At 39.1% G+C, this 26,273-nt stretch overlaps 1 protein-coding gene across 4 annotated transcripts in view; it reads right to left on the reverse strand.

Moving 5' to 3' along the window:
- swt1 (SWT1 RNA endoribonuclease homolog) overlaps positions 1-26,273 on the reverse strand; it is a 189,394-nt gene that overhangs the window by 100,223 nt on the left and 62,898 nt on the right. For all 4 annotated transcript variants that reach the window (XM_073063300.1, XM_073063297.1, XM_073063298.1 and 1 more), the window contains 2 exons: positions 13,441-13,534; positions 8,837-8,985 (listed from right to left, as the gene is read on the reverse strand). In XM_073063300.1, the coding sequence (XP_072919401.1) occupies positions 8,837-8,985; positions 13,441-13,534 (243 nt within the window). The remainder of the gene's footprint in view (positions 1-8,836; positions 8,986-13,440; positions 13,535-26,273) is intronic.

Below are 26,273 nucleotides of genomic sequence, written 5' to 3' on the forward strand. Positions count from 1 at the left end.
CACTGTGGTTCTTTTTGGGCTATCAGGAAATAAATCCTTAAATTTCATAATTAACAGCTTCATCCGCTGCTGCAGTGGCAATGAGCCAGTTTCTCATCAATATTTTTCAAAATAGTCAAATTTGTCAATCTGGCTGAAATAATGTTCAGTTTAAAATAGGCCTCAGATAGATCAGCTAATAAATTTCCAGAGAGCTCACATCCATCTTTTTTTACAGCAACCACCACAGCTGCAGTTTGTTTTTCATGATACAGCTTAAGCGTATTTACGTGACAAAGCTGCGTTGAACTTCATCTATCTGGTATTTTGACTACACAGTCCACTTCCTTAACTTTAGCCACAATTTCATAGGGACCATGAAACTTAGCTTGTAAAGGGTTTGTTTGTACAGGAAACAAAACAAGCACTTTATCTTCCGGCTTGAATGACCTCATTCTGGCTTGTTTGTTATACCAAGTTTTCATTCTTTCCTGGGCTGATTTTAAATTTTCCTTTGCTAGGTCCTTTGCAATTTGTCTTTGAACTTCAAAGCATAATCTAGCAAATTAACATGCAGGTCATTGTTAACCCACTGTTCCTTTAACAATAACAAAGGTTCTCGGACCTGGTGACCAAACACAAGTTCAAAGGGACTAAAGCCTGGAGACTCTTGTACTGACTCCCTTACTGCAAATAAAAACCAGTGAACTCCCTCATCCCAATCCTTCTCATTTTCAATACAGAATATCCTAATCATGGTTTTAAGGGTTGAATGGAATCTTTCTAAGGCCCCTTCAGATTCTGGATGATACACAGACAACGTAATTTGTTTGGCTCCCAGTTTATAAACTACCTGCTGGAATAATCCTGACATAAAATTACTCCCTTGATCAGACTGAATTTATTTAGGCAAACCAAATAAAGTAAAAAAAACTTTACAATAGCCTTTGACACAGTTTTGGCTTTTATATTTCTGAGAGCTATTGCCTCTGGAAATCTAGATGCTGTACACATGATAGTTAGCAAATACTGATGATCAGATTTAGTCTTTGGCAATGGCCCAACACAATCCACAATAACTTTAGAAAAGGGTTCACCAAATTCAGGAATAGGCTTCAGTGGGGCCACAGGGGTGACTTGATTAGGTTTACCCACAACCTGACAAGTGTGACAAGTCCTACAAAATGTTGCAACATCTTTCCTCAAATTAGGCCAGAAGAATTATTTTAAAACTTTGTTCACAATTTTCTTCACACCTAGATGGCCACCCAAGCGTTTACTATGGGCCAAAGTTAAAATCTCATTCCTATAGGCTTTAGGAACTACAACCTGGTGAAAAATTGCACATTCCTCACTTGCAGGAGCATCAGGTGGTCTCCACTTTGTCAGTAACACTCCATCTTTGAAATAAATCCCTACTGGCAATTTATCAATCTCCTCACCTGAGAAAGCTTTTTCTTTTAAAGCTTCAATCTCAGGGTCTCTGCTCTGTTCTGCTATAAACTCCTTCCTAGACAGAGATAAATCTTTATTATCAAATTTAATACCTGGATCCTGGTGAAACAATGAAGGTAGAAAAGTCCCTGACAAGTCATCAAAATCTGATTCCCTATTTGGGCTATCATGAGTAGCCGAATCATGCTACACAAGTTTCTTGGCCCTAGTTCAAGTTACTGCACACGAGGGATAAATGTTAGGGTCTATCTTTGAATCGTCATTGATTGGCTTAGATGTCAGCTGCTGCACTGCAGGAATAACTTTACCACCTGCTAGGTCATACCCTAACAACAAAGAAATACCTTCCACCAGTAAACTGGGTTGTAGTCCTATTTTAACAAGTCCTGAAACTAACTCTGACTTCAAATTACCTTGTGCAGGGGTACAGGAACAACGTTGCACCCAATACCTCAAAGAAGATTTACCTCAGCAGTGTCAGTCTCATCACCAAACTTTAGAACATTGTCTAACATAAGTAACTGAAAAGCCGCAGTATCTCGAAGAATTTTCACTGGTACCAGGGTTGACCCTTCCTTTACTGAAACAAACCCATCTGACTAAAATGAAGGAATTCTTTCCTAACCTGACCAGACGTTTTAGCCTTTGACAGAGATTCATTAGAATGTGCAGAACCCCGTGGGTTCACAGGTGTTTCAACCTTTTGAACACAGACATCTGGAACTGCCTCCTTTTCCTTCTTCTTTTCCAGAAGGAAACAGCTAGCCATAACATGACCAGGTTTCCTACAACAGTGACAAGTTGGACCAGAGGGCTTCTTCTTTAATTGTTTCCCTTCATCCTTACCTTTGTCACTAGACCTAGATTTGATTTCTGGTTTACCCTGACTATCTGTGCTACTCTTTTGGAAGGTCTTACTCAGGGTAAACTTAAACTTGTGGGTTAAGGCAAACTCACGGCTAATTTAGCAGACTGTAGCAAAGTGGCAGCATCCTTTTAATCTAAATATGCTTTTATATCATTATGGACATACTTTTTAAATTCGTCAATTAAAATTAACTCTTTCAGTTTCTTAAAATTACCATCCACATTTTTAGATGTGCACCATCTTTCAAAACACACAGACTTTTCATAAGCAAATTCCACATGAGTCTGGTTTACAGATTTCTTCAAATTCCTAAACCTTTGCCTATAGGGTTCTAGAACCAGTTTAGGCTTTAAGCACAGCCTATATAACTGCCTCATAATTAGCTGCATCTTCAATTAACAGGGCTGAATAAGCTTGTTGAGCTTTACCTTTAATTACACTTTGTAAAAGAAGAGGCCAACCCCTATTTGGCCACTGTAAACTCTGAGCAACTTTCTCAAAATGCTGGAATTATTTATCAACCTCAGCCCCATCAAATGGATGGACCAGTCTAACTTACTGACTGGCAACAAACTATACTACCGATTCCCTAGAACCAGAGGTTTGACTCTCGAGCCTCATCTTCTGCATCCCTATCTCAAACTGCCTCTGTTTGTCTGCTTCTCTGGCATCAAACTGCCTCTGTCTTTCTTTTTCCTCAAACTCTAATTTAAGTCTATCAAACTTCATTTGTTCCAGTCATAACTGGATTTCTTCTTTACTTACAGGAAACCTCTTTAACACCTCCTCATCAAACTCCTTCATAGATAAATAGTACTCAACTTCTTACTCTCCTATCTCAGTCTAACATTACCAACTCATCCCTGATTGACAGAACTAAATAAATTTCAATCTAAATAAAAATTTATGTACAACCCTCCCCCACTAGATGTAGCAAAAGCACTGACCCTGCCCCCTCCTACCATACAAGCAATAGAAAAGCCCCTAAAGAGACCATGACCTAGAGTCAATCAAAAAAACTACTGTCCATCTCTAATGTTAGGCTCAATTGCCTGTAGTTCCCCAGCTTGTCCTTGCAGCTTTCCTTAAATAAAGGCACAATAGATAGATAGATAGATAGATAGATAGATAGATACTTTATTCATCCCCACGGGGAAATTCAACTTTTTTTCCAATGTCCCATACACTTGTTGTAGCAAAACTAATTACATACAATACTTAACTCAGTAAAAAATATGATATGCATCTAAATCACTATCTCAAAAAGCATTAATAATAGCTTTTAAAAAGTTCTTAAGTCCTGGCGGTTGAATTGTAAAGCCTAATGGCATTGGGGAGTATTGACCTCTTCATCCTGTCTGAGGAGCATTGCATCGATAGTAACCTGTCACTGAAACTGCTTCTCTGTCTCTGGATGGTGCTATGTAGAGGATGTTCAGAGTTTTCCATAATTGACCGTAGCCTACTCAGCGCCCTTCGCTCAGCTACCGATGTTAAACTCTCCAGTACTTTGCCCACGACAGAGCCCGCCTTCCTTACCAGCTTATTAAGACGTGAGGCGTCTCTCTTCTTAATGCTTCCTCCCCAACACGCCACCATAAAGAAGAGGGCGCTCTCCACAACTGACCTATAGAACATCTTCAGCATCTCACTACAGACATTGAATGACGCCAACCTTCTAAGGAAGTACAGTCGACTCTGTGCCTTCCTGCACAAGGCATCTGTGTTGGCAGTCCAGTCTAGCTTCTCGTCTAACTGTACTCCCAGATACTTGTAGGTCTTAACCTGCTCCACACATTCTCCATTAATGATCACTGGCTCCATATGAGGCCTAGATCTCCTAAAGTCCACCACCATCTCCTTGGTCTTGGTGATATTGAGACGCAGGTAGTTTGAGTTGCACCATATCACAAAGTCCTGTATCAGTTTCCTATACTCCTCCTCCTGTCCATTCCTGACACACCCCACTATGGCCGTGTCATCAGCGAACTTCTGCACATGGTAGGACTCCGAGTTATATTGGAAGTCTGATGTGTACAGGGTGAACAGGACTGGAGAGAGTACGGTTCCCTGCGGCGCTCCTGTGCTGCTGACCACCGTATCAGACCTACAGTCTCCCAACCGCACATACTGAGGTCTATCTGTCAAGTAGTCCACTATCCAATCCACCATGTGAGAGTCTACTACAATCTCCGTTAGTTTGTGCCTTAAGATCTTGGGCTGGATGGTGTTAAAGGCACTAGAGAAGTCAAGGAATGTAATCCTCACAGCACAACTGACCCCATCTAGGTGAGAGAGTGATTTGTGCAGCAAATACGTGATAGCATCCTCCACTCCCACCTTCTCCTTATACGCAAACTGAAGAGGATCCTGGATCAATATAACCTATCCTATGGTCTTCCAGTATCTCACCCATGCTAAAGATGATGAAATCATCGCTGTCTGTACCCTGCAATTTCTTCCCTAGCTTGTCACAATGTTATGTGATACACTTGATCACGTCCTAGTGATGTATCCAGTATAAAAAGACTGTCAGCACCCAAATGTGTGATGACACTTCTGGGTTTCCCCTAGCATATCACTGGGTATGTTGGTTGTTAATGCAAATGGACTCATTTCACTGTATGTTTTGATGTACATGTGATAAATAAATCTGAATCTGCATCACTTCCTTTGTTAAAAAGAGTGCTTCACCAGTTGCAGCTTTATGGGACAATGGCAGAGAAAACCACTGTAGAAAAAATAGTCACGTGAAATCTTGGCTAGAGTTTTCCAGAAGGCATGTGGGAAACTCTGAAATCAACTAGAAGAAGGTTCTATGGTCTGATTAAACCAAAATTGAGCTTTTTAGCCATCTGATTAAATGTTTTGTTTGACATACGCTGAACACCGCACATCATCAGAAACACACCATCCCTACTGTGAAACATGGTGGTGGATGCATCGTGCTGTGGGGATGATTCACTGCAGCAGGCCCTGGAAGGCTTGTGAAGGTAGAGGGTAAAATGAATGCAGCAAAATACAGGGAAATCCTTGAGGAAAACCTGATGCTGTCTGGAAGAGAACTATGACTTGGAAGAAGATTTGTTTTCCAGCAAGAAAATGACCCCAAGCATAAAGCCAAAGCTTCACAGGGATGGTTTAAAAACAACAAAGTTTATGTCCAGGAATGGCCAAGTCAAAGTCCAGACCTCAATCCAATTGAGAATTTGTGGCTGGACTTGAAAAGGACTGTTCACTCATGATCCCCATGCAATCTGATAGAGTTTGAGCAATTTGAAAAGCCAAATTAAATCCACTGTGATTCAATGTTATAAAACAATAAAACACGTAAACTTTCGGGGGGGGGGGGGGGGATAGTGATTACTTTTTATAGGCACTGTTTGTGACTATTTATTGCCCTTATTTCCTGAGCTTACAGGAGCTTCTCCATGGGAAACAGAAACAAGAAATACTCACTTGCACAGCTCCTGTTGCTCCACACACAGATAACCACATTGATTGTTAAGGTTATCCATTTTTTCCCCTTGTTACTGTTTTGCTCTTAATGTACTTGTAAGATCTCTTACGACTTTCCTTTACCTACATGTCTTTTTGGCTTCTTGATTTTCTTCTTAAATGTATTCCTGCATCACATATATTCCTCAAGGGATTTGTTTGATCTCAGCTGCCTTCATCTGGCATTCACCTCCCTTGTTTTTATTAAATGATTAGTGCCTCAATTTCCCTTGTCAACCAGGGTTCCCTAATTCTGCCAACCTCATCTATAATTTTAACAGGAATACACTGTTCTTGAGCTCTCCATATCTCAGTTTACCATTTCATATGTACGTCATGAATTTGTCCTCCATACAGCAAGTGCTGCTTTGGTTTGGCATGTCTTAATGTAGTCTAAAATTCTCCATAACACACCTGTAAATTTTGAATTTATATTGTCTGTACATTGCCAATACTATTGGAATGCCGTCAGACAACTCCCACCAATGTTGGGAAATTATTCCAACCCGCAGTATTCCCATCATCAGGGATACCTCTTCTCCCCCATTTTGTATATTTCTTCTGAAAGTATGACAGAACATATGTTTCCCAACACTGGTAACTTGATTATCTTTTTGGCATTTAGTACATGGCTAAAGTAAAAATCCAGAGGTTCTTGTCTTTGAGGGTATTTCTTGACCTAGACCCCAACTTCTCAAATCCTCTCAGCAAAGATTCATTTTTAGTTCTATGTCACTGGTTTTCACATGAACCACAATAACTGAACTCATCCATTGTAATTCCAGGGGGTTTCGCCAGCATCAAGGAGACATTTTATCAAAAGCAGTCAATTTAATGTATGTAACTACTTCCCAGTGTCCAGTTAAAACTTTCCTATTCCTTAACGCCTTTTTGTGTCAGGATTTCAGATTCTAGTTCATCAGATCAGAAATAAAGCATTTCAAGATGCAGGCACTCGTAACAAAGAAGGTTGGCCAGAATCAAAACTATCTCCAGAAATTCCCACATGCTACAGCTATATCTCACCAACTGCACTACCATTGCTAACATTACCTTGTTCTACTTAAGTTTATTTAATTTTTCTTCCTTAAATACCAGAGTAATTAAGTGCCTTCAGCACATAAAATCAAGCTGTGAACGACACTGTTCTACATCACAATGTGAAATAGAATTTCACATTTGTAAAAGAATAAAAATAATGAAAAGAACATTTTATCAAAATAAGACATAGGAACAAAATTAAACAATTAGGACCAACAAGTCTGCTCTGCCATTCCATCAGGATTGATTTATTTTCCCTCTCAACCCTGTTCCCCTGCTTTCTCCCTATACTTATCAAGCCTTTACTAATCAAATACTCCACTTTAAATATACCCAATGACCTGGCCTCCCTATCAGATTCATCACGCTCTGGCTAAAGAAATTCCTCTTCATCTCTGTTCTAAAGAGACACCCTTCTATTCTGAGGCTGTGCACTCTAGTCTTAGGTCTCCCCCAATATTGGGAACATACTCTTCACAGATGGCTATGGATGCCAAGTCACTGAGTACATTTAAAGTGGAGGGTGATAGGTTCTTGATTAGTAAGGGTGTCAAAGGTTACAGGGAGAAGGCAGAAGAATGGGGTTAAGAGGGATAATAAACCAGCCATGATTGTATGGCGGAGCCAAATGGCTTAATTGTATTCCTATATATTATGGTTTTATTCTATCTAGCCCTTTCAATATTTTTCAATGAGACACACCCTCATTCATCTAAACTCCATAGAATACAGTTCCAGAGCCATCAAACTTTCCACATACATTAACCCTTTCATGGGGGGGGGGGGAAGAAAGAGACTCGTACCTAATGAAAGAAAAAAATATATATATATATATTCATTCACACAAACACACACATATACATGTGTGTAAACTCTTATTACTGGAGCTTTATCCGGTGAGCACAAGACCTCCATAGAACTGACAATGGTAAGAATACTTTAGATCTTTTAATTTCATTATGTTCAAATTTGCATTTGGAATACTCAGCATGAAAATGCTTTTAGATTAGGTGATGACAAGAGCATGAGAATGTAAGTGTTACTAAGGAAATGAAAACAGTGCGTGCTTTAAATCTATAGCAGCTCAGAGTCTACAAAAGGTTAATGTTTAAGCAAGATTTTTCATTAGGCATGAGCCGCATTCTTGGATTCCTCTTGATCACGAATCTGGATCTAAACATTAATTTCCTTGTCTTTCAAAGCTATGCACTCAATAAGTTTTGTGGTTTGCCTAAATATTGAATTTTCAGCACCTGCTATTTATACTGCAGTACTATGCAAAAGTCTTAGGATATATATCTCTAGATCTCTCTCTCTCTATATATATATGTCAGGTGTCCCAGGGCTGAGTGTGGGCTGCACCTGTGCCATCTCCCCTGCTTTGGCATTCCTTCTCTGCCACCTGTTTCACACACCTTCTGCAGTACCCCACCCTCGCCATTCCCAACATCCTTTGCTCCCACCAGTTTTTCAAACTCGCTCTCCACATCATTTTGACAAATACAGTACTGTGCAAAATTCTTAGGCACCCTAGCTATATATATGTGCCTAAGACTTTTGTACAATACCATATGGCCCTCTACTCTTTCTAGAGAAATAAAAATGACCAAATGGAAATCAAAATATGTGATGATGACAGAAAGCATTAATCAAGTGGGGGGCGGGGGGGGGGAGCATGGAAAGAAAACCAAACTGAGACGGGCTAAGGATAAACAGTGCAGGTGAAAGAGAAAGAGGTGAAGCCAAGCATATATCATATGATAAAAACAAACATACTGAAATCGAGTTGTTAGGATGGACTAAGTCAATGAAATTCAGAAAGAACTGGAATAATGTGCAACTACAACTTAATAAGTGACAGTGAAAATGCTGAAATTTTGTACAAGTTGGGGTTCATGGAAGAGACCAACACAGGCAGTTTGAAGAAAAACTTCTGCAATCAATATGCATTATCAGAACAAATATACATGATAAGTGAAACATATACTGACTGACCTGATTGAGGCTGATTGAAGATACTAAGATCCTGAGTGTTTGTGTCATCTCTGACAGATTTCAAGTTCCTCAGTTCAGTCAAAAGATCATCTTTCCTCACAGCCTTGACATTGCTTACAAGAGCTTTACTGCAAAGGTTTTTATCATCACTGCAGGAGAGAAATTTACTCATTAGAAAAAAGGTTTGAATTTGGGTAAAATTTTCTTCATTTCTATCAGAATGTCTTTTATATACAAACTGCTTTTTGAAAAGTAGTTACAATGGCAATATTGCAAACATTGCAGTCAACTTGTTACCCGTTGGAAAGGCCAGATTATGTCCACTGTAAAAACAGATGAGGCTGTGGTCTAACATCTCATTCCAAAGAAAGTACCTCCAACTGTACACTATCCTCTCAGTACACCAAGTTCCAGGCTAGATGAAGTGCTCTTCTCCAGAGAACACTATATCCATAATCTGATTCAATGGAGACAGTGCTGCCAACTAGTCTGCAGCTAACAACACTGTTTCCATACAGATGTATCATTAAATATTATTTTGAATTGAATTAAAATAAACAATGTTAATACAAACAACACACACAAAATGCTGGTGGAACACAGCAGGCCAGGCAGCATCTATAAGGAGAAGCACTGGCGAAGGGTTTCGGCCCGAAACGTTGACAGTGCTTCTCCTTATAGATGCTGCCTGGCCTGCTGTGTTCCACCAGCATTTTGTGTGTGTTGTTTGAATTTCCAGCGTCTGCAGATTCCCTCGTGTTTGCTCTTTGAATGTTAATACAAATGGTTCCATCATGAACACAAAGCATAATAATATTGAGGTAATAAAATCTTCAATGTTAAAACCAGTCAGCAACAATATAAAGTTATATATTACACAAGAAAGAGTCTAAAAATAATGATTACTGAAGTAACTCTGTTTGTAATACATTTAACTATGCATGTCAAAATTCCACAAATATATTTCCCAACTTATATCATATTAACTGATCTTGGCTGGACTCAGCTGCAAATGTATTCATAATCATCATCCAATAGAAAGGATACGTGTGAACAATGGGGCTAGGAATTTCTACCATATTTTAAAAGATCAATTAGTACACTAAAATTATTAATCTCACACATTTAACAAGTGGCCACTCAAGGGAGGCAATTCCTTTTGGGATGAAGCAACAAAACAGAAATAAGAGATGCATCATACTTATGCATCACTTTATCTTACTTAGCCCAGGCTAGGATCAACAGTTTGCCACTGTATCTCCAAATGCAGGTAGGTATTGGTCACTTCCCTGGAAACCTAGTTCATCAGTGCTTTTAAGGCTGAGGAACCAGGTAGTATCTGGATTATTTCATTGAAATAATGAGTGTCTTCACATTTTTAAATGCATTTATTGAGTCCATTTATTAAAATGGAATGAAATTAATATTCGAGGTTGTTAAACAGAATACATCATATTTAGAGTAATATATTGGTATGGATTGATCAAAGGACAGAAAATAGAGCAGATAAACAAGTCACTTTCAGGGTGGAAAGCTGTGACACGTAAGATGCTTGGGCTCTGGTTATTCATAATATATACGGATTATTTAGACAAAGCAACAAAGTATAATAAATCCAAGAATTCACTGTGGCTGATAATGTGTGAATTCTGAAAAGAAATCAGAAAGCCTTCAGGTTTTTTGATTCTATGTGAAATATGAGGTCATCCACTTTGCTACAGATAATAGAAGACTTGTTTTTAAAATGGCAAAAGGTAAAATGTTTTTGGTTTCCACCAGCTTTTCGTGGAAAGATTCTAACCATCACATATGCCACCAACATCTCCAACTTCCACAACTGCATTACATCATAGTAGACCATCAGCAAATAAGATTAACCGTGGGGATCAAACTGCCTCCCAACCTCAAGTTTTCCTGAGAGCACTCAGTATGTTTCTACTTTGTTGAGCAGACAGCAGCAAGCACAGGCAGGTGATCAATTTAATGTGCTTTCCTCCCCTAAAAAAATTTAAAAATAAAGTGGATAGATTGTTATGTTGCCCTAATTTTTTTAAACCATCATAGGCAAGTTCAAGAATTTTACAAATGTTGGTTGAGGGAAGAATAGTGCTTAAGACACCAAGTGAATCTTCTAGTACTATCTATGGGGACACAGAATATCCATATGAACTCTTCATATAACCAAGAGGTCTACAGGATGCTAACATAAACTTTCTTCTGTACACTGAAGTGTTTATTTTAATTAAGCAAAATTGGAAAATCAGGCTGAAAATCACAAGTTCTAACTCACTTAATGATTCACAAAGTCAACTCATTAAAAAAAATTATCCCTCATCATTTAATTGGAAAGACAGAGTTAATTCACTGAATGATTGATTACTCTATTTAGTTGTCAACACATAAAAGATTTTAATTTAACCTACCGGTTAATTTTTACAATAAAACAATTTTATGGCAAAAGTGATCTCTCCGTGTTGCTTTTTACACTGAGGAAAGAATAAGCACTGCTTGCAAATCAGTTGAATAATGAAGAATCCATATCAAGTCAAGTCAAGTCACTTTTATTGTCATTTCGACCATAACTGCTGGTACAGTGCATAGTAAAAATGAGACAACATTTTTCAGGACCATGGTGTTACATGACACAGTACAAAAAAATAGACTGAACTACATAATAAAAAACAACAACACAGAGAAAGCTACACTAGACTACAGACCTACAAAGGACTGCATGAAGTGCACAAAAAAGTGCAGGCATTTACAATAAATAATAAACAGGACAGTAGGGCAAGGTGTCAGTCCAAGCTTCGGGTATTGAGGAATCTGATAGCTTGGGGGAAGAAACTGTTACATAGTCTGGTCGTGAGAGCCCGACTGCTTTGGAGCCTTTTCCCAGACGGCAGGAGGGAGAAGAGATTGTATGAGGGGTGCATGGGGTCCTTCATGATGCTGTTTCCTTTGCGGATGCAGCGTTTAGTGTAAATGTCTGTGATGGCTGGAAGAGAGACCCCTATGATCTTCTCAGCTGACCTCACTATCCACTGCAGGGTCTTGCGATCCAAGATGGTGCAATTTCCGAACCAGGCAGTGATGCAGCTGGTTTAGCTCACAATCAAAGCTATCAAAAACTATTAGTTCTAGCATGCAGAAGCATACAAAACCTATCCAAAACTTATAAATAAATTCAAATAATGAATTACTGTTTTAGTCCTTTGCAGCACTTTTGCTTCTGTATTAATGACTTTTATATACTAATAAATATTTTTATCTCAGCCTCTCAGATGTAATTTAATGTCAAAAATATTGGTGTCAGTCCTAATGAAAGATTTTGGCCTAAGCCAACTTTTCTTATGCAACACACACAAACCTCAGCAGGTCAAGCACAATACACGGAGGGGAACGAATAGTTCTTTCAGATTGAGACCCTTCATCAGGACTGGAAAGTAAGGTGAAAGAAGTCAGAATAAGCAGGTGGTGAAAGGGGAGGAATAAGAGTTGGCAGGTGACAGGAGACTACCTGATGAAAAATGTGGGTGGATGGGGGAGGGGGTTATGATGTGAAAATCTGGGAAGTGATAGGAAGCAGAGGTATAGGAATCTGATAACAGTGAATAGTAAAATGGAAGGAGGTGGGGAACTGATGGAGGTGAAGGACAGATCTTGAGCAACACACACAAAATGCGGGAAGAACTCAGCAGGTCCATCAGCATTTATGAAGAGGAATGATTTCCAGTTCCCTACCTTTTTCCCTTTATTCTACTGTTCTCTCCTATCATATTCCTCCTTCATTAGTCATCTACCTATTCCACTTATAACCTCCCAGCTTCTTGCATCAAGCTCCCCTCCTCCCAGCCACCTTCCCCCCATTTGATTTCACCTATCACCTGCCAGCTTGTACTCCCCCCATCCCCCAACCCTCTTATTCCAATTTCTCCTCCCTTCATTTCCAGTCCTAATGAAAGATCTCGGCCCGAAATGTCAACTATTTGTTTCCTTTCATAGATGCTGTCTGCTGTGCTGAATTTCTCCAGCATTTTGTGCATGTTGCTCAGAACTTACAGCATCTGCAGAATCTCGTGATAATCTCATGATAAACTCTGAATAGCTAAAATTCCCCAGTCTGTAGCAACATCCTTGCAAATCTCCTCTCTCTTTTCTGGTGATAGCACATCTTTCCTACAATTATGCTGGGAACGATATGCAGTACTCTAGCTGTGATATAAAGAGTACTTTATACAGCCCTAGCACAAATATGCCATTTTTATATTCCTGAACTCAGCATGTAAAGGAATGCATCTCACAATCAATTTTAACCACGTTTGTCTCAACATTTCTGACAGAATATTAGATTATGCATTGAGATATTGAATGTTAATAGCACAAAATATATTGTTGTGTTTGCTGTATAATGCTCAGTGTCTAACCAAGCTGACAATTATGGGCAGTACTGTCTCCTACAAATGGCGTTTTTAAAAAAAGGGCAAACACAATACACATTCATCCAGGAAGGGGATAGGAGGTGATGCATGAAAATGTTTGACCATCAATAAACATCTACCTTTGTTAGAAATACACTAACAATCAATTTATTCCTATTGTCTTACCTGCAAAGAAGTATTTCTGTAGAAGGATACAGCTGCTGGTATTGCATGCAACACTGCAACACACGATCATCATTGTTTTCTTCCCTTAAACCACCTGTTCAATGAAAGAAATCAATGTAGGAGGTTGCATACATATCTAAATGAGTACACAACTACATGAGAATTTTAAAGTAATCACATCTTGTTATGAAGTAGAATAAAACATCTCTGTATTATTTTTGCTGTCTTTCAATTCTACTTACTATAATATTAACAGAAACACTGTCTTTAATTTATAAAAAAATAGACAATTTGCATTCATAGTAATGGAACCAACATCATAATAAAATTATTTCTAGAATTAAGGGCGCCCCAGTAGCTTAGCGGTTATTGCAATGCTATTATACTTTGGGGTGTCAGAGTTTGGAGTTCAATCCCGGCGTCCTCTGCAAGGAGTCCCTGTGGAATGCGTGGGTTTTGCCTGGGTGCTTCTGTTTCCTCCCACAGTCAAAAGACATAGCAGGTAAGCTAACTGGTCATTGTAAATTGCCCCGTGATTAGGTTAGGGTTTAATTGGGGTTGTCAGGTGTTGTTGAGGTGACATGGCTCGAAGGGCCAGAAGGACCTATTCAGCTGTTTATTTAGCTGTATCGCTAAATAAAATAAAAATTCTGTAAAAAAAAAGGAAATGAAGAGTATATTACTCTTCTAGTTTAACTTCGTAACTTAAAAGAAATGTTAGCACCAAGACAAAATATCTATTTCTGAACAAGTATCTCCTTTTATCCTCATTCCTATTTTAACTCATACACAAGGTTTCCTTGTGTAAGCAATATTTCCACACAGGAAGAAAGGGTAAGTGGCATGTATCATGACCTGCAGCTGACATCACATGTGACTGAACTGTTGAAAAGAGTTCAAATCAACCAAAACAGAGATATCTTTTAAAGTTAACTTCAACCCAAACTATCAAACTTTCAAAGAAATATTAAAACACAAAATAGTGTTTCCTTAAAATTTAATTTCGAAATATAGTAATCACAGGTTACAGTATATTCCTGTCAGATCGCTAACATGTGGCAAGAATGGGCTCCCTCAACTCAACCCCTCTGACTCTCAACACAGGAGCCCCTCAGGGCTGTGTACTAAGTCCCCTCCTTTACTCCACTGTATACCCATGACCGCTGCCACCCACAGCTTCAATCTGCTAATTAAATTTTCCAGTGACACTACATTGATTGGCTTAATCTCAAACAATAATGAGGTGGCCTTTTTTTCTTCTTTTCGGTCCCTTGCTTTCAGCTCCCTTTTTTTTCTGGTAGTAGGCATTATTGTCATCTGTTGCTAAGAGTATTCACAGTCTGGGAGTTTGACTGTCCTGACCTATACTCTTTATATTGTGTTGTGGTCAGTCTGGAGTTGTTTTTTTTCTTGTGTTGTGGGGCTTGGGGAGGACACTAAGCTTACTTACTGATTTAGATGCATATCACATTTTTTTTTTACTGAGTTAAGTATTGTATGTAATTAGTTTTGCTACAACAAGTGTATGGGACATTGGAAAAAAGTTGAATTTCCCCATGGGGATGAATAAAGTATCTATCTATCTATCTATCTATCTATCTACTTGTCTTTAATTTAGGTGCTTTTTTGTTAAATTCTCTTCCTTTTTAGCATATTGTTATTGTATGCTTAATTTTGCACTGTATTAATGCTCCTCATTGGGATTTAGGGTTTTTAATTTGTAAAATGTTTTGAAAAACTAATAAAAAAATTTTTTAAAAAAAGAGGTGGCCTACAGGGAAGAAGTCATCACCCTGACACAGTGGTGTCAAGAAAACAACATCTCCCTCAATGTCGTAAAAACAAAGGAGCTGGTTGTGGATTACAGGAGGAATGGAGACGGGTAACCACTATTGACATCAATGGATCTAGGTTGAGAGGGTAAACAGCTTTAAGTTCCTCGGCATTCACATCACCAAGGACCTCATGTGGTCTGTACATACCAGTTGTGTGGTGAAAAAGGCACAACAGTGCCTCTTTCACCTCAGAAGTTTGAGGAAGTTTGGTATGGGCCCCCAAATCCTAAGAACTTTCTACAGGGGCACAACTAAGAGCATCCTGACTGGCTGCATCACTGCCTGGTATGGGAACTGTACCTCCCTTAATCGCAGGATTCTGTAGAGAGTGGTGCAGTCAGCCCAGTGCATCTGTAATTGTGAAATTGCCATGATTCAGGACATTTACAAAGACCAGTGTGAGAAAAGGGCCCAAAGGATCATTGGGGACCTGAGTCACCCCAGTCACAATCTACTCCAGCTGCTACCATCTGGACACGGTACCAGAGCATAAAAGCCAGTGCCAACAGTTTCCAGTACAGCTTCTTCCTTCCACCAGGCCCTCAGACTGATTAACTCACACTAATTTGAGTGTATTTCTATGTTACATTGACTGTTTTATTTATTATAAATTACTATTATTGCACATTTAGACGGAGAGGTAATGTAAAGATTTTTACTCGTCATGTACGTGAAGGATGTAACAAATAAAGTCAAATCAATTCAATATTAATCAATGGCACATTTATCTATGAGTTCACAAGTTTAAACAAGTTCTCAAACCTTTGGTAAGAAAACTTGGTTTAAACTTAAAAACATTTTCCTCAAAGTTAAATAATATTTGAAATACAAGGTTTTAATAATCCATAAGAGTAAGCATTAAGAATTTCATCAGATTAAATAATCCATCCTATTTGTCAACTGTATCACACAGCTTTCTGAGGTTTCCACTTCAATTCTAATACCAAGTAGTTAATTTTTAAAAGTATCCTATCTGGATGCTGCTTAGCAAGTCATGAAAATCAGCCTACCCTTTATGGACTCTGCCTTAGTATAACATCTCCCATCTTGGACATTCTTTCCACAGAGCAAAACATACAAGGGTCTGAAAGTGTGTACCAGGTTCATGGACAACTTTTATCGTGCTGTTGTAAGATTAATATCATACCTATTAAGAAAAGATGGACTCTTGACCTCACAATCCACTTCAATATAGCCTTTCACCCTCCTATCTTGCCTGTGCTGAACTTTGCAACTGTATTACAAACAAGAGAAAATCAGCAGATGCTGGAAATCTAAGTAACACACACAAAATGCTGGCAGTACACAGCAGGCCAGGAAGCATCTATGGAAAAAAGTACAGTTGATGTTTTGGGCTGAAACCCTTCAGCAAGAATTGCAATTGTAGCACCTAATTTTGCATTTTGTTACATTTTCCTTGTACTACCTCAATACGCTGATATGATGAAACAATCTATGTGGATGACATACAAAACAATCTATTTCATTGTACCTCACTACATGTGACAATAATAACCAAGATAAGACTTTACAAACAATTTGCTACAGTGAATTAAGCAGCAACTGTGGGTGGAAAGGAACCGGCAACATTTTGGATCAAGTTCCTTCATCAGAACTTTCTAAAGATCTTGTTACAGCTATCCATGATGCAGGAACATTAAAAAATCCATTCAGTTTTAACTACAAATAATTATTTACCTTTGTCAAAATATTTCTTGAAATGTAAACTCAGTTTTCTCCATGAATCTAGCTATGACCTCCAAATAAACATACACTACATTAGTATCAAAGGAAAGCAAGCTTTACACATTTGTTTTTGAGACACTGACATCAATGACAACAGCAATGTCTACTGGCCATCTCCAAATACCCTTGAGAGCCACCTTCCTTTATGGCTGTAGGTTGCCCTCTGGTGACGGCACTCCTGCAATGCTGCTGGGAAGGGAGTTCCAACATTTAGGCCCAACAATAATAAAGGAAGATCTGCATACTTTCACATGAGGCTGCTGAACAATCTAGAGAAGAACCTGCAGATATGCTACCCTTATCCGTCCAGGTGATTGGCATCATAGGTTTGGGAGATGCTTTTGGAGTAGGAATAGAACAAAAAAGGTGGATGGGATACAAATCAAACTGACTACATTGCATGGTAAGATATTGAGTTCCTTCAATTTTGGTGAAACTGCACTCTTCCAGTCAAGTGGAGAATTTATTAACATTGCTGAGTTGTGTCTTTTAGAGGGTGGGAAGAATTTAATGCTTGATGTGATTATCTCTCCACAAGTCATCGAGCGTTTGTAATCACAGTAGTATGTGACTTGTGTAGCTCCTTTTCCGATTATACCCAAGGTGTCAATGGTGAGAAGCCTAGTGGGAATATCAAGGGCAGGCTGTTAGACTCACTTGTTGTAACACAAACAAAATGCTGGAGGAACTGAGCAGGCCAAGCAGTATCTCTGGAAAAGAGTACAGTTGATGCTTCAGGCCGAAACACTTCAGTTGAAGTACTCACCCCACATGAAGTGCCAACTATATGCTGCTCATCGATACTTTAATGCCTAGGTCCAGTTGCATGCAGATATGGACTACTTAATTTACTAAGGAGTTGATAATGGGATTCAATATGAACAATCAGCAAACATCTCCATTTCTGATTCAATTTTGGGTAGAAGATCTGATAAAACAGCTGAAGATGGTTGGCTTAAGATTCTTCCAATGATATCCTGGGAACAAGGTGACAACAATGACAACTACTCCCTTTGTCACAGAATTACAAAGGCTCCTAAGGCCTAGGAAGATGCCCTTTGGCCAATCAAATCTGTACTGACAACAACTACTCATTTACACTAATCCCATTTTATTTTTTCCTTCATTCCTAACAGTTTGTCCAGTTTCTCAGACTCACCTACACATGAGAGGCAATTTATAGTGATCACTGAACTTATCAGCATGCAGGTCATAGAGATGTGAGGAAATCAGAGTACCCAGGGAAAGCCACAGTCGTTTGGAAAACATGCAAACTCCTTGCAGACAATACCAAAGGTCAGGAATGAAAAAAGGTCACTGGAGCTATGATGCAATATTCTACTAACTGTGTTACTGTGCCACCACTATGGAAAGTATAACTCAAATCACCTGTACTTTTCCCCAAGATGCCTACTGATTTCAGTTTTACCAACACTGTTTCATGTCACAATCATTCAAGTATTGCTTGAGACCAAAGGTAGTCACTCTGACCTCAGCTCTGGAATTCAGATCATTGGTCCTTGTATGTGCCAAAGATATGATGAGCTCAAGAGCTTAGTGGCTCTGGAAAAGACCACACTGTGCACCATTCAGCAGGCTTTTGCTTTGTATGGAAGATGTTTTAATTGGTTTCTGTCGAGCCACAAAATGATGAAGTGTGGCCTAGGAGGGGAAAATGTGAGTTTGTCAGTTCGGGAGCCAGGGTTGGACCGATCTTCATTTGGCATCTCATCCACAGACGTTCCAACATGGGTGGCTCTGAGTTGGCATCTCCTGATGGTGTCCTTGAAGTATGCAAGCCTCCACGTGAGGTCAATGTATCGATCTTGGTCATGAAGGATTCAGCAGGTGGCTAAGCGCCAGTGATTTCATTTTCAAAAATGCCTCCCATCACATTGCTGCTGACTGAGAGTAAATTTATTGGATGGTAATTTGTGTAGAGTATATACCTGGGTATTCTTCCACATTGCTGACTGGATGTCAGTGTCATAGCTGTACTGGACAGCTGAGTTATAGGTGCACCTAGTTCAGGATCATGCCTTCAAGTGGAAGTGTTGCCCCATCCCATAGCTCAGCTCTCCTCAGTTTAGAGCTAAAGAGCACAGAAACAGACCCTTTGGTACAACTTGTCCCTGCCAACTATGGTGCCCACCAGGTCCATTTGCCCACATTTGGTTCATATCCCTAAATCATCAAGTATCAAAGTACTTATCCAAATGACTTTCAAATGCTGTTATTGTACATGTCTCAACCACAAGTTTCAAGGAGTTTATTCATATCATTGGGAGTGAATCAAATTTACTGAAGATTGTCTTTTTTTATTTTTTTTAAATTAGTTTTTCCAAACATTTTACAAATTAAAAACCCCAAATCCCAATGAGGAGCATTAATACAGTGCAAAATTCAGCATACAATAGCAATATGCTACAAAGGAAGAGAATTAACAAAAAAGCACCTAAATTAAAGACAAGTAAGATTAGTATCCTCCCCAAGCCCCACAACACAAGAAAAAACAACTCCAGACCAACCGCAACTCAATATAGAGAGTATGAGTCAGAACAGTCAAACTCCCAGACTGTGAATACACTTAGTAACAGAGGATAATAATGCCTACTACCAGAAAAAAAAGGGAGCTGAAAGCAAGGGACTGAAAAGAAGGAGGAAAAAAAAACAAAACCCCTAGTCAAGAGGAAGGTTATGAAAGTACTCGATAAAAGGTCCCCAGACCTTATGGAACTTTAGATCCGAATTCAGAACTGAATAATGAATTTTTTCGAGGTCCAAGCAGGCCATAATGTTGTTAAGCCATTGCGCATGAGTGGGCGGGGCAACATCTCTCCATCTAAGGAGGATCAAGCGTCTAGCCAGGAGAGAGGCAAAGGATACTATTCGGCATTTGGTCGGACCCAGACATAAATCTGTCTCGCCCCAAAAACCGAACAGAGCAATTAAGGGGTTTGGTTCTAGGCATTGATTCAGAATACACGATAACGTAGTGAAGACATCTTTCCAGAATTTCTCCAAACTAGGACAGAACCAGTACATATGGATGAGAGAGGCCACGCCCCTCTTGCATTTATCACAGAGCGGACTAATACTAGGGTAGAATCGAGATAAGTTTAGATTTAGACATATGGGCTCTATGAACAATCTTAAACTGTAAAAGGCAATGGCGAGCACAAAGAGAGGTTGAGTTAACCGATTTGAGAACTGAGTCCCAACTCTCCTCGGATAAGGAGATATTTAAATCCTGCTCCCAGGCCATTTTAATTTTATCCACAGGGGCCCGTCGTAAGGCTGCTAGTTTATCTCGGATAATTGATATTAAACCTTTACCTAGTGGATTGATGGAAAGAAATAGGTCCATAGCATTTTTCGCAGGCATTTCAGGAAAGTTAGGAATTAAAGGAGCAATAAAGTGTCGGATTTGGAGATATCTGAAAAAATGAGCGTTAGGCAGATTGAACTTAACAGAGAGCTGCTGAAAAGAGGCAAAGCGATTATCAATGAAAAGATCTTCAAAATGTCTAATGCCCTTCCTATACCAAACATGGAATGCTGAATCGTACGTAGTAGGTAAAAAAAGGTGATTATGTGCGACAGGGCTGGAAACGGAGAACCCCTGGAAGCCATAGCATTTCCTGAACTGAGCCCATATACGCAAAGTGTGTCTAACGAGAGGATTAGCTATTGATCTGGGCAGACTACTAGGGAGTGCAGAGCCAAGAAGTGCAGAGATAGATAATTCTTTAGTGGAGCTCAACTCCATTGCCACCCAGTTAGGGCACTCGGGTTGGCCGTGGAAGAAAGACCAGAAGGTAGCACAACATATATTAGCTGCCCAATAATAAAAGCGAAAGTTAGGTAAAGCCATGCCACCCTCTTTTTTAGATTTTTGGAGGTGGATTTTATTAATTCTAGAGCGCTTATTCTGCCACAGATATGACAAAATAATAGAGTCTAAGGAATCAAAAAAAGATTTAGGAATAAAAATTGGGATAGATTGAAATAAGTATAAAAATTTGGGGAGAACATACATTTTAACAACATTAATACAACCTACCAAAGACATAGATAGAGGTGACCATTATACCAGACTCTGTTTTATAGCATATGAAAGATCGGCAAAGTTTTCACAAAAGAGATCTTTAAACTTCCTTGTGACTGTAATTCCAAGCTAAGTAAATTGATTATGGACTACTTTAAAAGGGAGATCACGAAATGTTAGTTCTTGTGCTTCTTTATTAATTGGGAAAAGTTCACTCTTATGTAAATTAAGTTTATAGCCAGAGATCTGGCTAAACTGGTCAAGAAGTGAAAACATTAGAGGTAAGGACGTAGACGGATTTGAGAGAAAGAGTAATAAGTCATCAGCATAGAGAGAAACTTTATGCTCAACACCCCCTCTCCAAATCCCGGTCAATTCAGGACAGTTTCGAAATGCTATCGCCAGAGGTTCTATAGCCAAATCAAAGAGAAAGGGACTTAAGGGGCATCCCTGACGGGTGCCACGTTTGAGATTAAATTCTTGGGATTTCTGAAAATTAGTTAAAACAGAAGCAGTAGGACACAGATACAGCAATTGGATCCAGGAGATGAAACTTTGGCCGAGGTCAAATTTTTCTAAGACTGCAAAAAGGTAGTTCCACTCTATACGGTCAAATGCTTTCTCCGCATCGAGGGAAATAATACATTCAGGAATCCCAGTTGGAGGTGAGTATAAGATATTGAATAAACGCCGGATGTTAAAAAAAGGGAGACGGTTTTTAATAAAGCCTGTTTGGTCATCAGAGATAATGGAGGGAATAACGGTTTCTAGTCTATGAGCCAAAACTTTAGCTAATATGTTTACATCAACATTGAGCAGAGAGATCGGCCTATACGAGGAACACTCTGTTGGGTCTTTGCCCTTTTTTAAAAGAAGAATAATAGATGCCTCATTGAAAGAGGGTGGCAATTTGCCGTAATTAAATGAGTCAGATAATACTTAAAGTAACTGAGGAGAAAGAAGTGAAGAGAATGATTTATAAAATTATACAGGGAACCCATCAGGTCCAGGAGATTTCCCTGAGGACAGTGCAGAAATTGCAAAAGATATTTCTTCTGATGATATAGGCGCATTGAGTTTGGCTTTGAAATCAGATGAAAGTGAGGGGATATTCAGATTCTGTAAAAATTGATCAACAGAAATATTGTCATTCAGAGATTCAGAGGAATAAAGCCGAGAATAGAAATTTTTAAATGCGTCATTAATTTCTAAATGATCCGATGTAAAGTCTCCGTTCTCCTTCCGGATCTTTGTAATATGTTGTTTAGCTTTGGAACGCCTCAGCTGATTGGCTAGGAGTTTACCAGACTTATCCCCATGAATGTAAAAGCGACTCTTGCTTTCGAGAAGTTGGCATTCGATAGGTTGAGTGGACAGAAGGTTAAATTTAGTTTGGAGTTCAACGCGCTTCTTGTATAATTCAGGGTTCTTAGTTTGGGCATATATTTGATCCAATTCTTTAATCTGGTTAATGAGGTCTAGTCGATCTGCACGGGATCTTCTGTTGAGATTTGCTGTGTACGAGATTATTTGACCCCTCAGATATGATTTCATGGCATCCCAGACAATCTGGGATGGCACTTCAGGTGATGTATTAGTGTTAAAATAAAAGGTTATCTGATCCTTAATGAATTTTAAAAGATCATCATCCGATAATAAAGTTGAATCAAACCGCCAGTGTTTATTCCTCTGAGGGAGACCAGGAAAGTTCAGAGAGAGAGTAATTGGGGCATGGTCAGAAATCAGTATACTCTGATAGTCACAAGAGTGGGCAAATGGAATAAGTTGGTTATCGAGTAAGAAATAGTCAATTCTAGTGAAGGTATGGTGAACATGTGAGAAAAAAGAATAATCTCTCTCAGTAGGATGAAGGAAATGCCATATATCAGAGATACCAAAATTAGAGAGAAACGATTGGATAGCTAAGGCAGATTTAGTAGGTGATCTGGTAACAGAGGACGATCGATCCAGATTAGGATCCAACCAACAGTTGAAGTCACCACCCAGTATAAGAGAGTATGAGTTTAAGTCTGGTAGTGAGGAAAAAAAACGTTCAAAAAAGTTAACATCATCAAAGTTGGGGGCATACAGGTTTGCTAGTGCAACTTTAGTGTTATATAGTTTACCAGAAACAATAATAAAACGGCCATTTGTATCATTAGTTTTATTATGGAGTTCAAAAAGAATATTTGAGTTAATAAGAATGGAGACTCCCCTAGCTTTAGCGGCAAAGGATGAATGAAAATGCTGGCCTGCCCACTTCGACAGAAGCCGGGAGTTATCAACACACCGAATATGAGTTTCTTGAAGGAAAGCAATGTCAGCTTTGAGTTGTTTGATACCTTCCTCCTTTTAACAGGGTGATTCAATCCCTTTACATTCCAGCTCACGAATTTAAGTGCACTAGCCATTATCAATTACTAATGCATAAAAGGCAGCAGGCATATAAAAAGTCTAGCAGTACAGTAGCAGTCTGGGAGCAGAGATGTAAACATAGATTCCTAAAATCAAAACATATACGTGTCCTGAGCAATAAAGAGAAACAATAAATACAGTGAGTGATGTTGGAACTGGAAAACTCACCCCATCCACACAACCCAAAACTAGACGGCTACCAAAACAAGTAGCTGGCTCTACCAAAAAAATTAACCCAAATACAACTTCCAGATCTGTGTCATTAACAGCAGTTCCGTATAATAGTAACTAGTTTACGCACTAGAAAACATAACTACAGATTAGAACACCTTCTGCAGAAATATAAAACTTAATACAGAGAAAATCGGGAGAAAACCAAAACTAACCTACCCGCGAAAAATTATAGAAGAATAAAGTAAGAAAAAGGGAAAAAAAAGGTAAAAAAAAGAGAAGAAAGGGAAAATTATAAATTCAAGACGAGTATTTATCAACCATTTACAGAGAGCAGAGAAAAAAAATTCAGAGATTAGAAAAAAGGGTGAAGAAAAGAAAGAAAAATAAATAAATAAATAATTTAATAAAAGGAAAAATAAATCAGCAATTAAACTGTGAACCAACAAACAGGGAGGCAGGCCTTCACTAAAGACTTCAAACCTCCAAAACAAGTTAGAGTCAGTTGTAGAACTCTGTAGATAAAGTTATACAAGCATAAAATAGATTACACACACACCTAATCCAGGGAGAGATTGTCGACAGCCCTAAGAGTTTCAATGAATAATGTCTGAATGATTCACGTAAAGTCTGAGTCCAGAAAAAAGTAATTTTACTACGAGAAGTACTTATCCACCGTTTTAGGAGGTCCGATCGGGTTCCGAAGATGACTGGATAGCCGGAAGACTTGCCACAAATGCTTCAGCTTCCTTCGCTGATTTAAACCACTTGTATTTTCCAGTATTAAGCTTGATTCATAGATCAGCAGGAGTATGAAGAGAGGGTTTAAAACCACGATCAAAAAGCACTTTCATTGCGCCTTTAAACTCAGCGCGCATCTTTAAGGTCTGGGGTGCAAAATCTTCCACAAAGCAAATGGTTGTATCCTGGAAAGAAAAAGAACCCCTGCGACGTGCCTCCACAATCCGACTGTGTTTTACCTGGTATTGATGGAAGCACAAAATTACTGGTCGCGGGCGGGAGCCCAGAATTCCGGGGGGAACATAGACTCTGTGTGCCCGTTCGAGCTCGGGTGGGTTCGGAAGCAAATCTTTCCCGAATATCTCACAGAGAAACTTGGCGAAAAACTTCACTGTTGATCCCTGTTCGGTGGTCTCTGGTAATCCAAGAATTCTAAGATTGCAGCGTCTGCTGCGATTTTCGAGATCCACCATTTTGGAAAGGAGTTTGTTACATTTTCCCTCTAAGCTGGAACAGAGAGTCTCCAAGTATCGAACATGGCTTTCTAAATCTTCAGAAGTCGAATTGATGCGAGATAAGTGTTCAGCATGTTTGTCCACTTTATCGTTGATCCGATCCAGTTTGTCTTCCAACTGTTTGAAAGTGGTTTTGAATTCCTTTAAGATTTTGTCTCGGAGCTGACCGAGCGCAGCCCGGGTCTCGTCTGAGGGAGCCGTAGCTTCCTTTCTCCCGGATTTAGAACTCTTGCTAGACATTGTAAGTTAGATGTGTTCACAGGCAAGTAAGAGATACCGAAAAAGTTCCTAATTAAGGTTTAAAAAATGGAGACATTTAGTGCAAAGATAGCGACCGTAACGGAACAAAAGTTCGGAGCAGCTAAGCAATCGCCATCTTACCGGAAGTCCCCAAGATTGTCTTTTGTAAATCATATGACTCTGATGAGGAACCCAGGATGGATCACCCACTAAGTACTTTTGGTTAAATATGGTTGCAAATAATTATGCTTTGTCTTTAGCACTCAATTGCTAGGCCATGACAAGCCTCCTCTTGTTAAATATTTAATTGCCCTCTAACAGTCACAACCAAATGTGACAGGATCGTCCTGTTTTCAGCTGATTTATTGTCTGAAAGATCATTTAGCGCTCATCTTTGCTGCTTAGCAAGCATATTTTGCTCTGACGCAGCTTCATCTGATTAGGACTTAATTTTAACTATAGATGGCCTGTTCTGAACATGTACTTCTGTATTCCTCATTGAGCCAGCATGAATCCACTGACTTGATAGTAATGAATGAAGACTAAGCTGTAGCAAGAGATTAAATTGTGCTGGTGCATGGTTAACAACATGGATGCTTACTTTTAAACTGCCAGATTGTACAGAGTCCATCCCATTTAACATAATTCTTGTGCCAAATGAGATACACACTATTAACATAGGACATACTGTGCAGTGCACACTTTTAACACAAAACATGAAATTTAATGGGGTCTGAAATCAGTCTTACACCTGATTCACTGTGTGACTCCAATTTTGAGACTCTGTCCTGCTGTAGGACAATACTTAAGCATTTATAGTCAAAGAGTTGCATCACACAGAGGCCCTTCAGCTCAACTCATCAATGCAACCAAAGTGCCTTCCACAGGTGCATCAGGCTCAGCTAATAGCCTTTTATTGTCATGTGCACAATTACAATGAAAATGTATTTGTTGCAACTTTACAAGCACATAGCATTAGACACAACATGCACAGGAAAAATGTAAGTGATACAAAATAATACTAGAAGCAACATAATTAGAATAAAAAACAAAACTCATTGAAGTGCAAAGTGGTCAGATAGTGAAGCTACATGAGTTAGTGGAGACAGCTTATCTGTTGAT

Source organism: Hemitrygon akajei, chromosome 12 (genome assembly GCF_048418815.1).
Source record: "Hemitrygon akajei chromosome 12, sHemAka1.3, whole genome shotgun sequence".
Lineage (NCBI taxonomy): Eukaryota > Metazoa > Chordata > Chondrichthyes > Myliobatiformes > Dasyatidae > Hemitrygon > Hemitrygon akajei.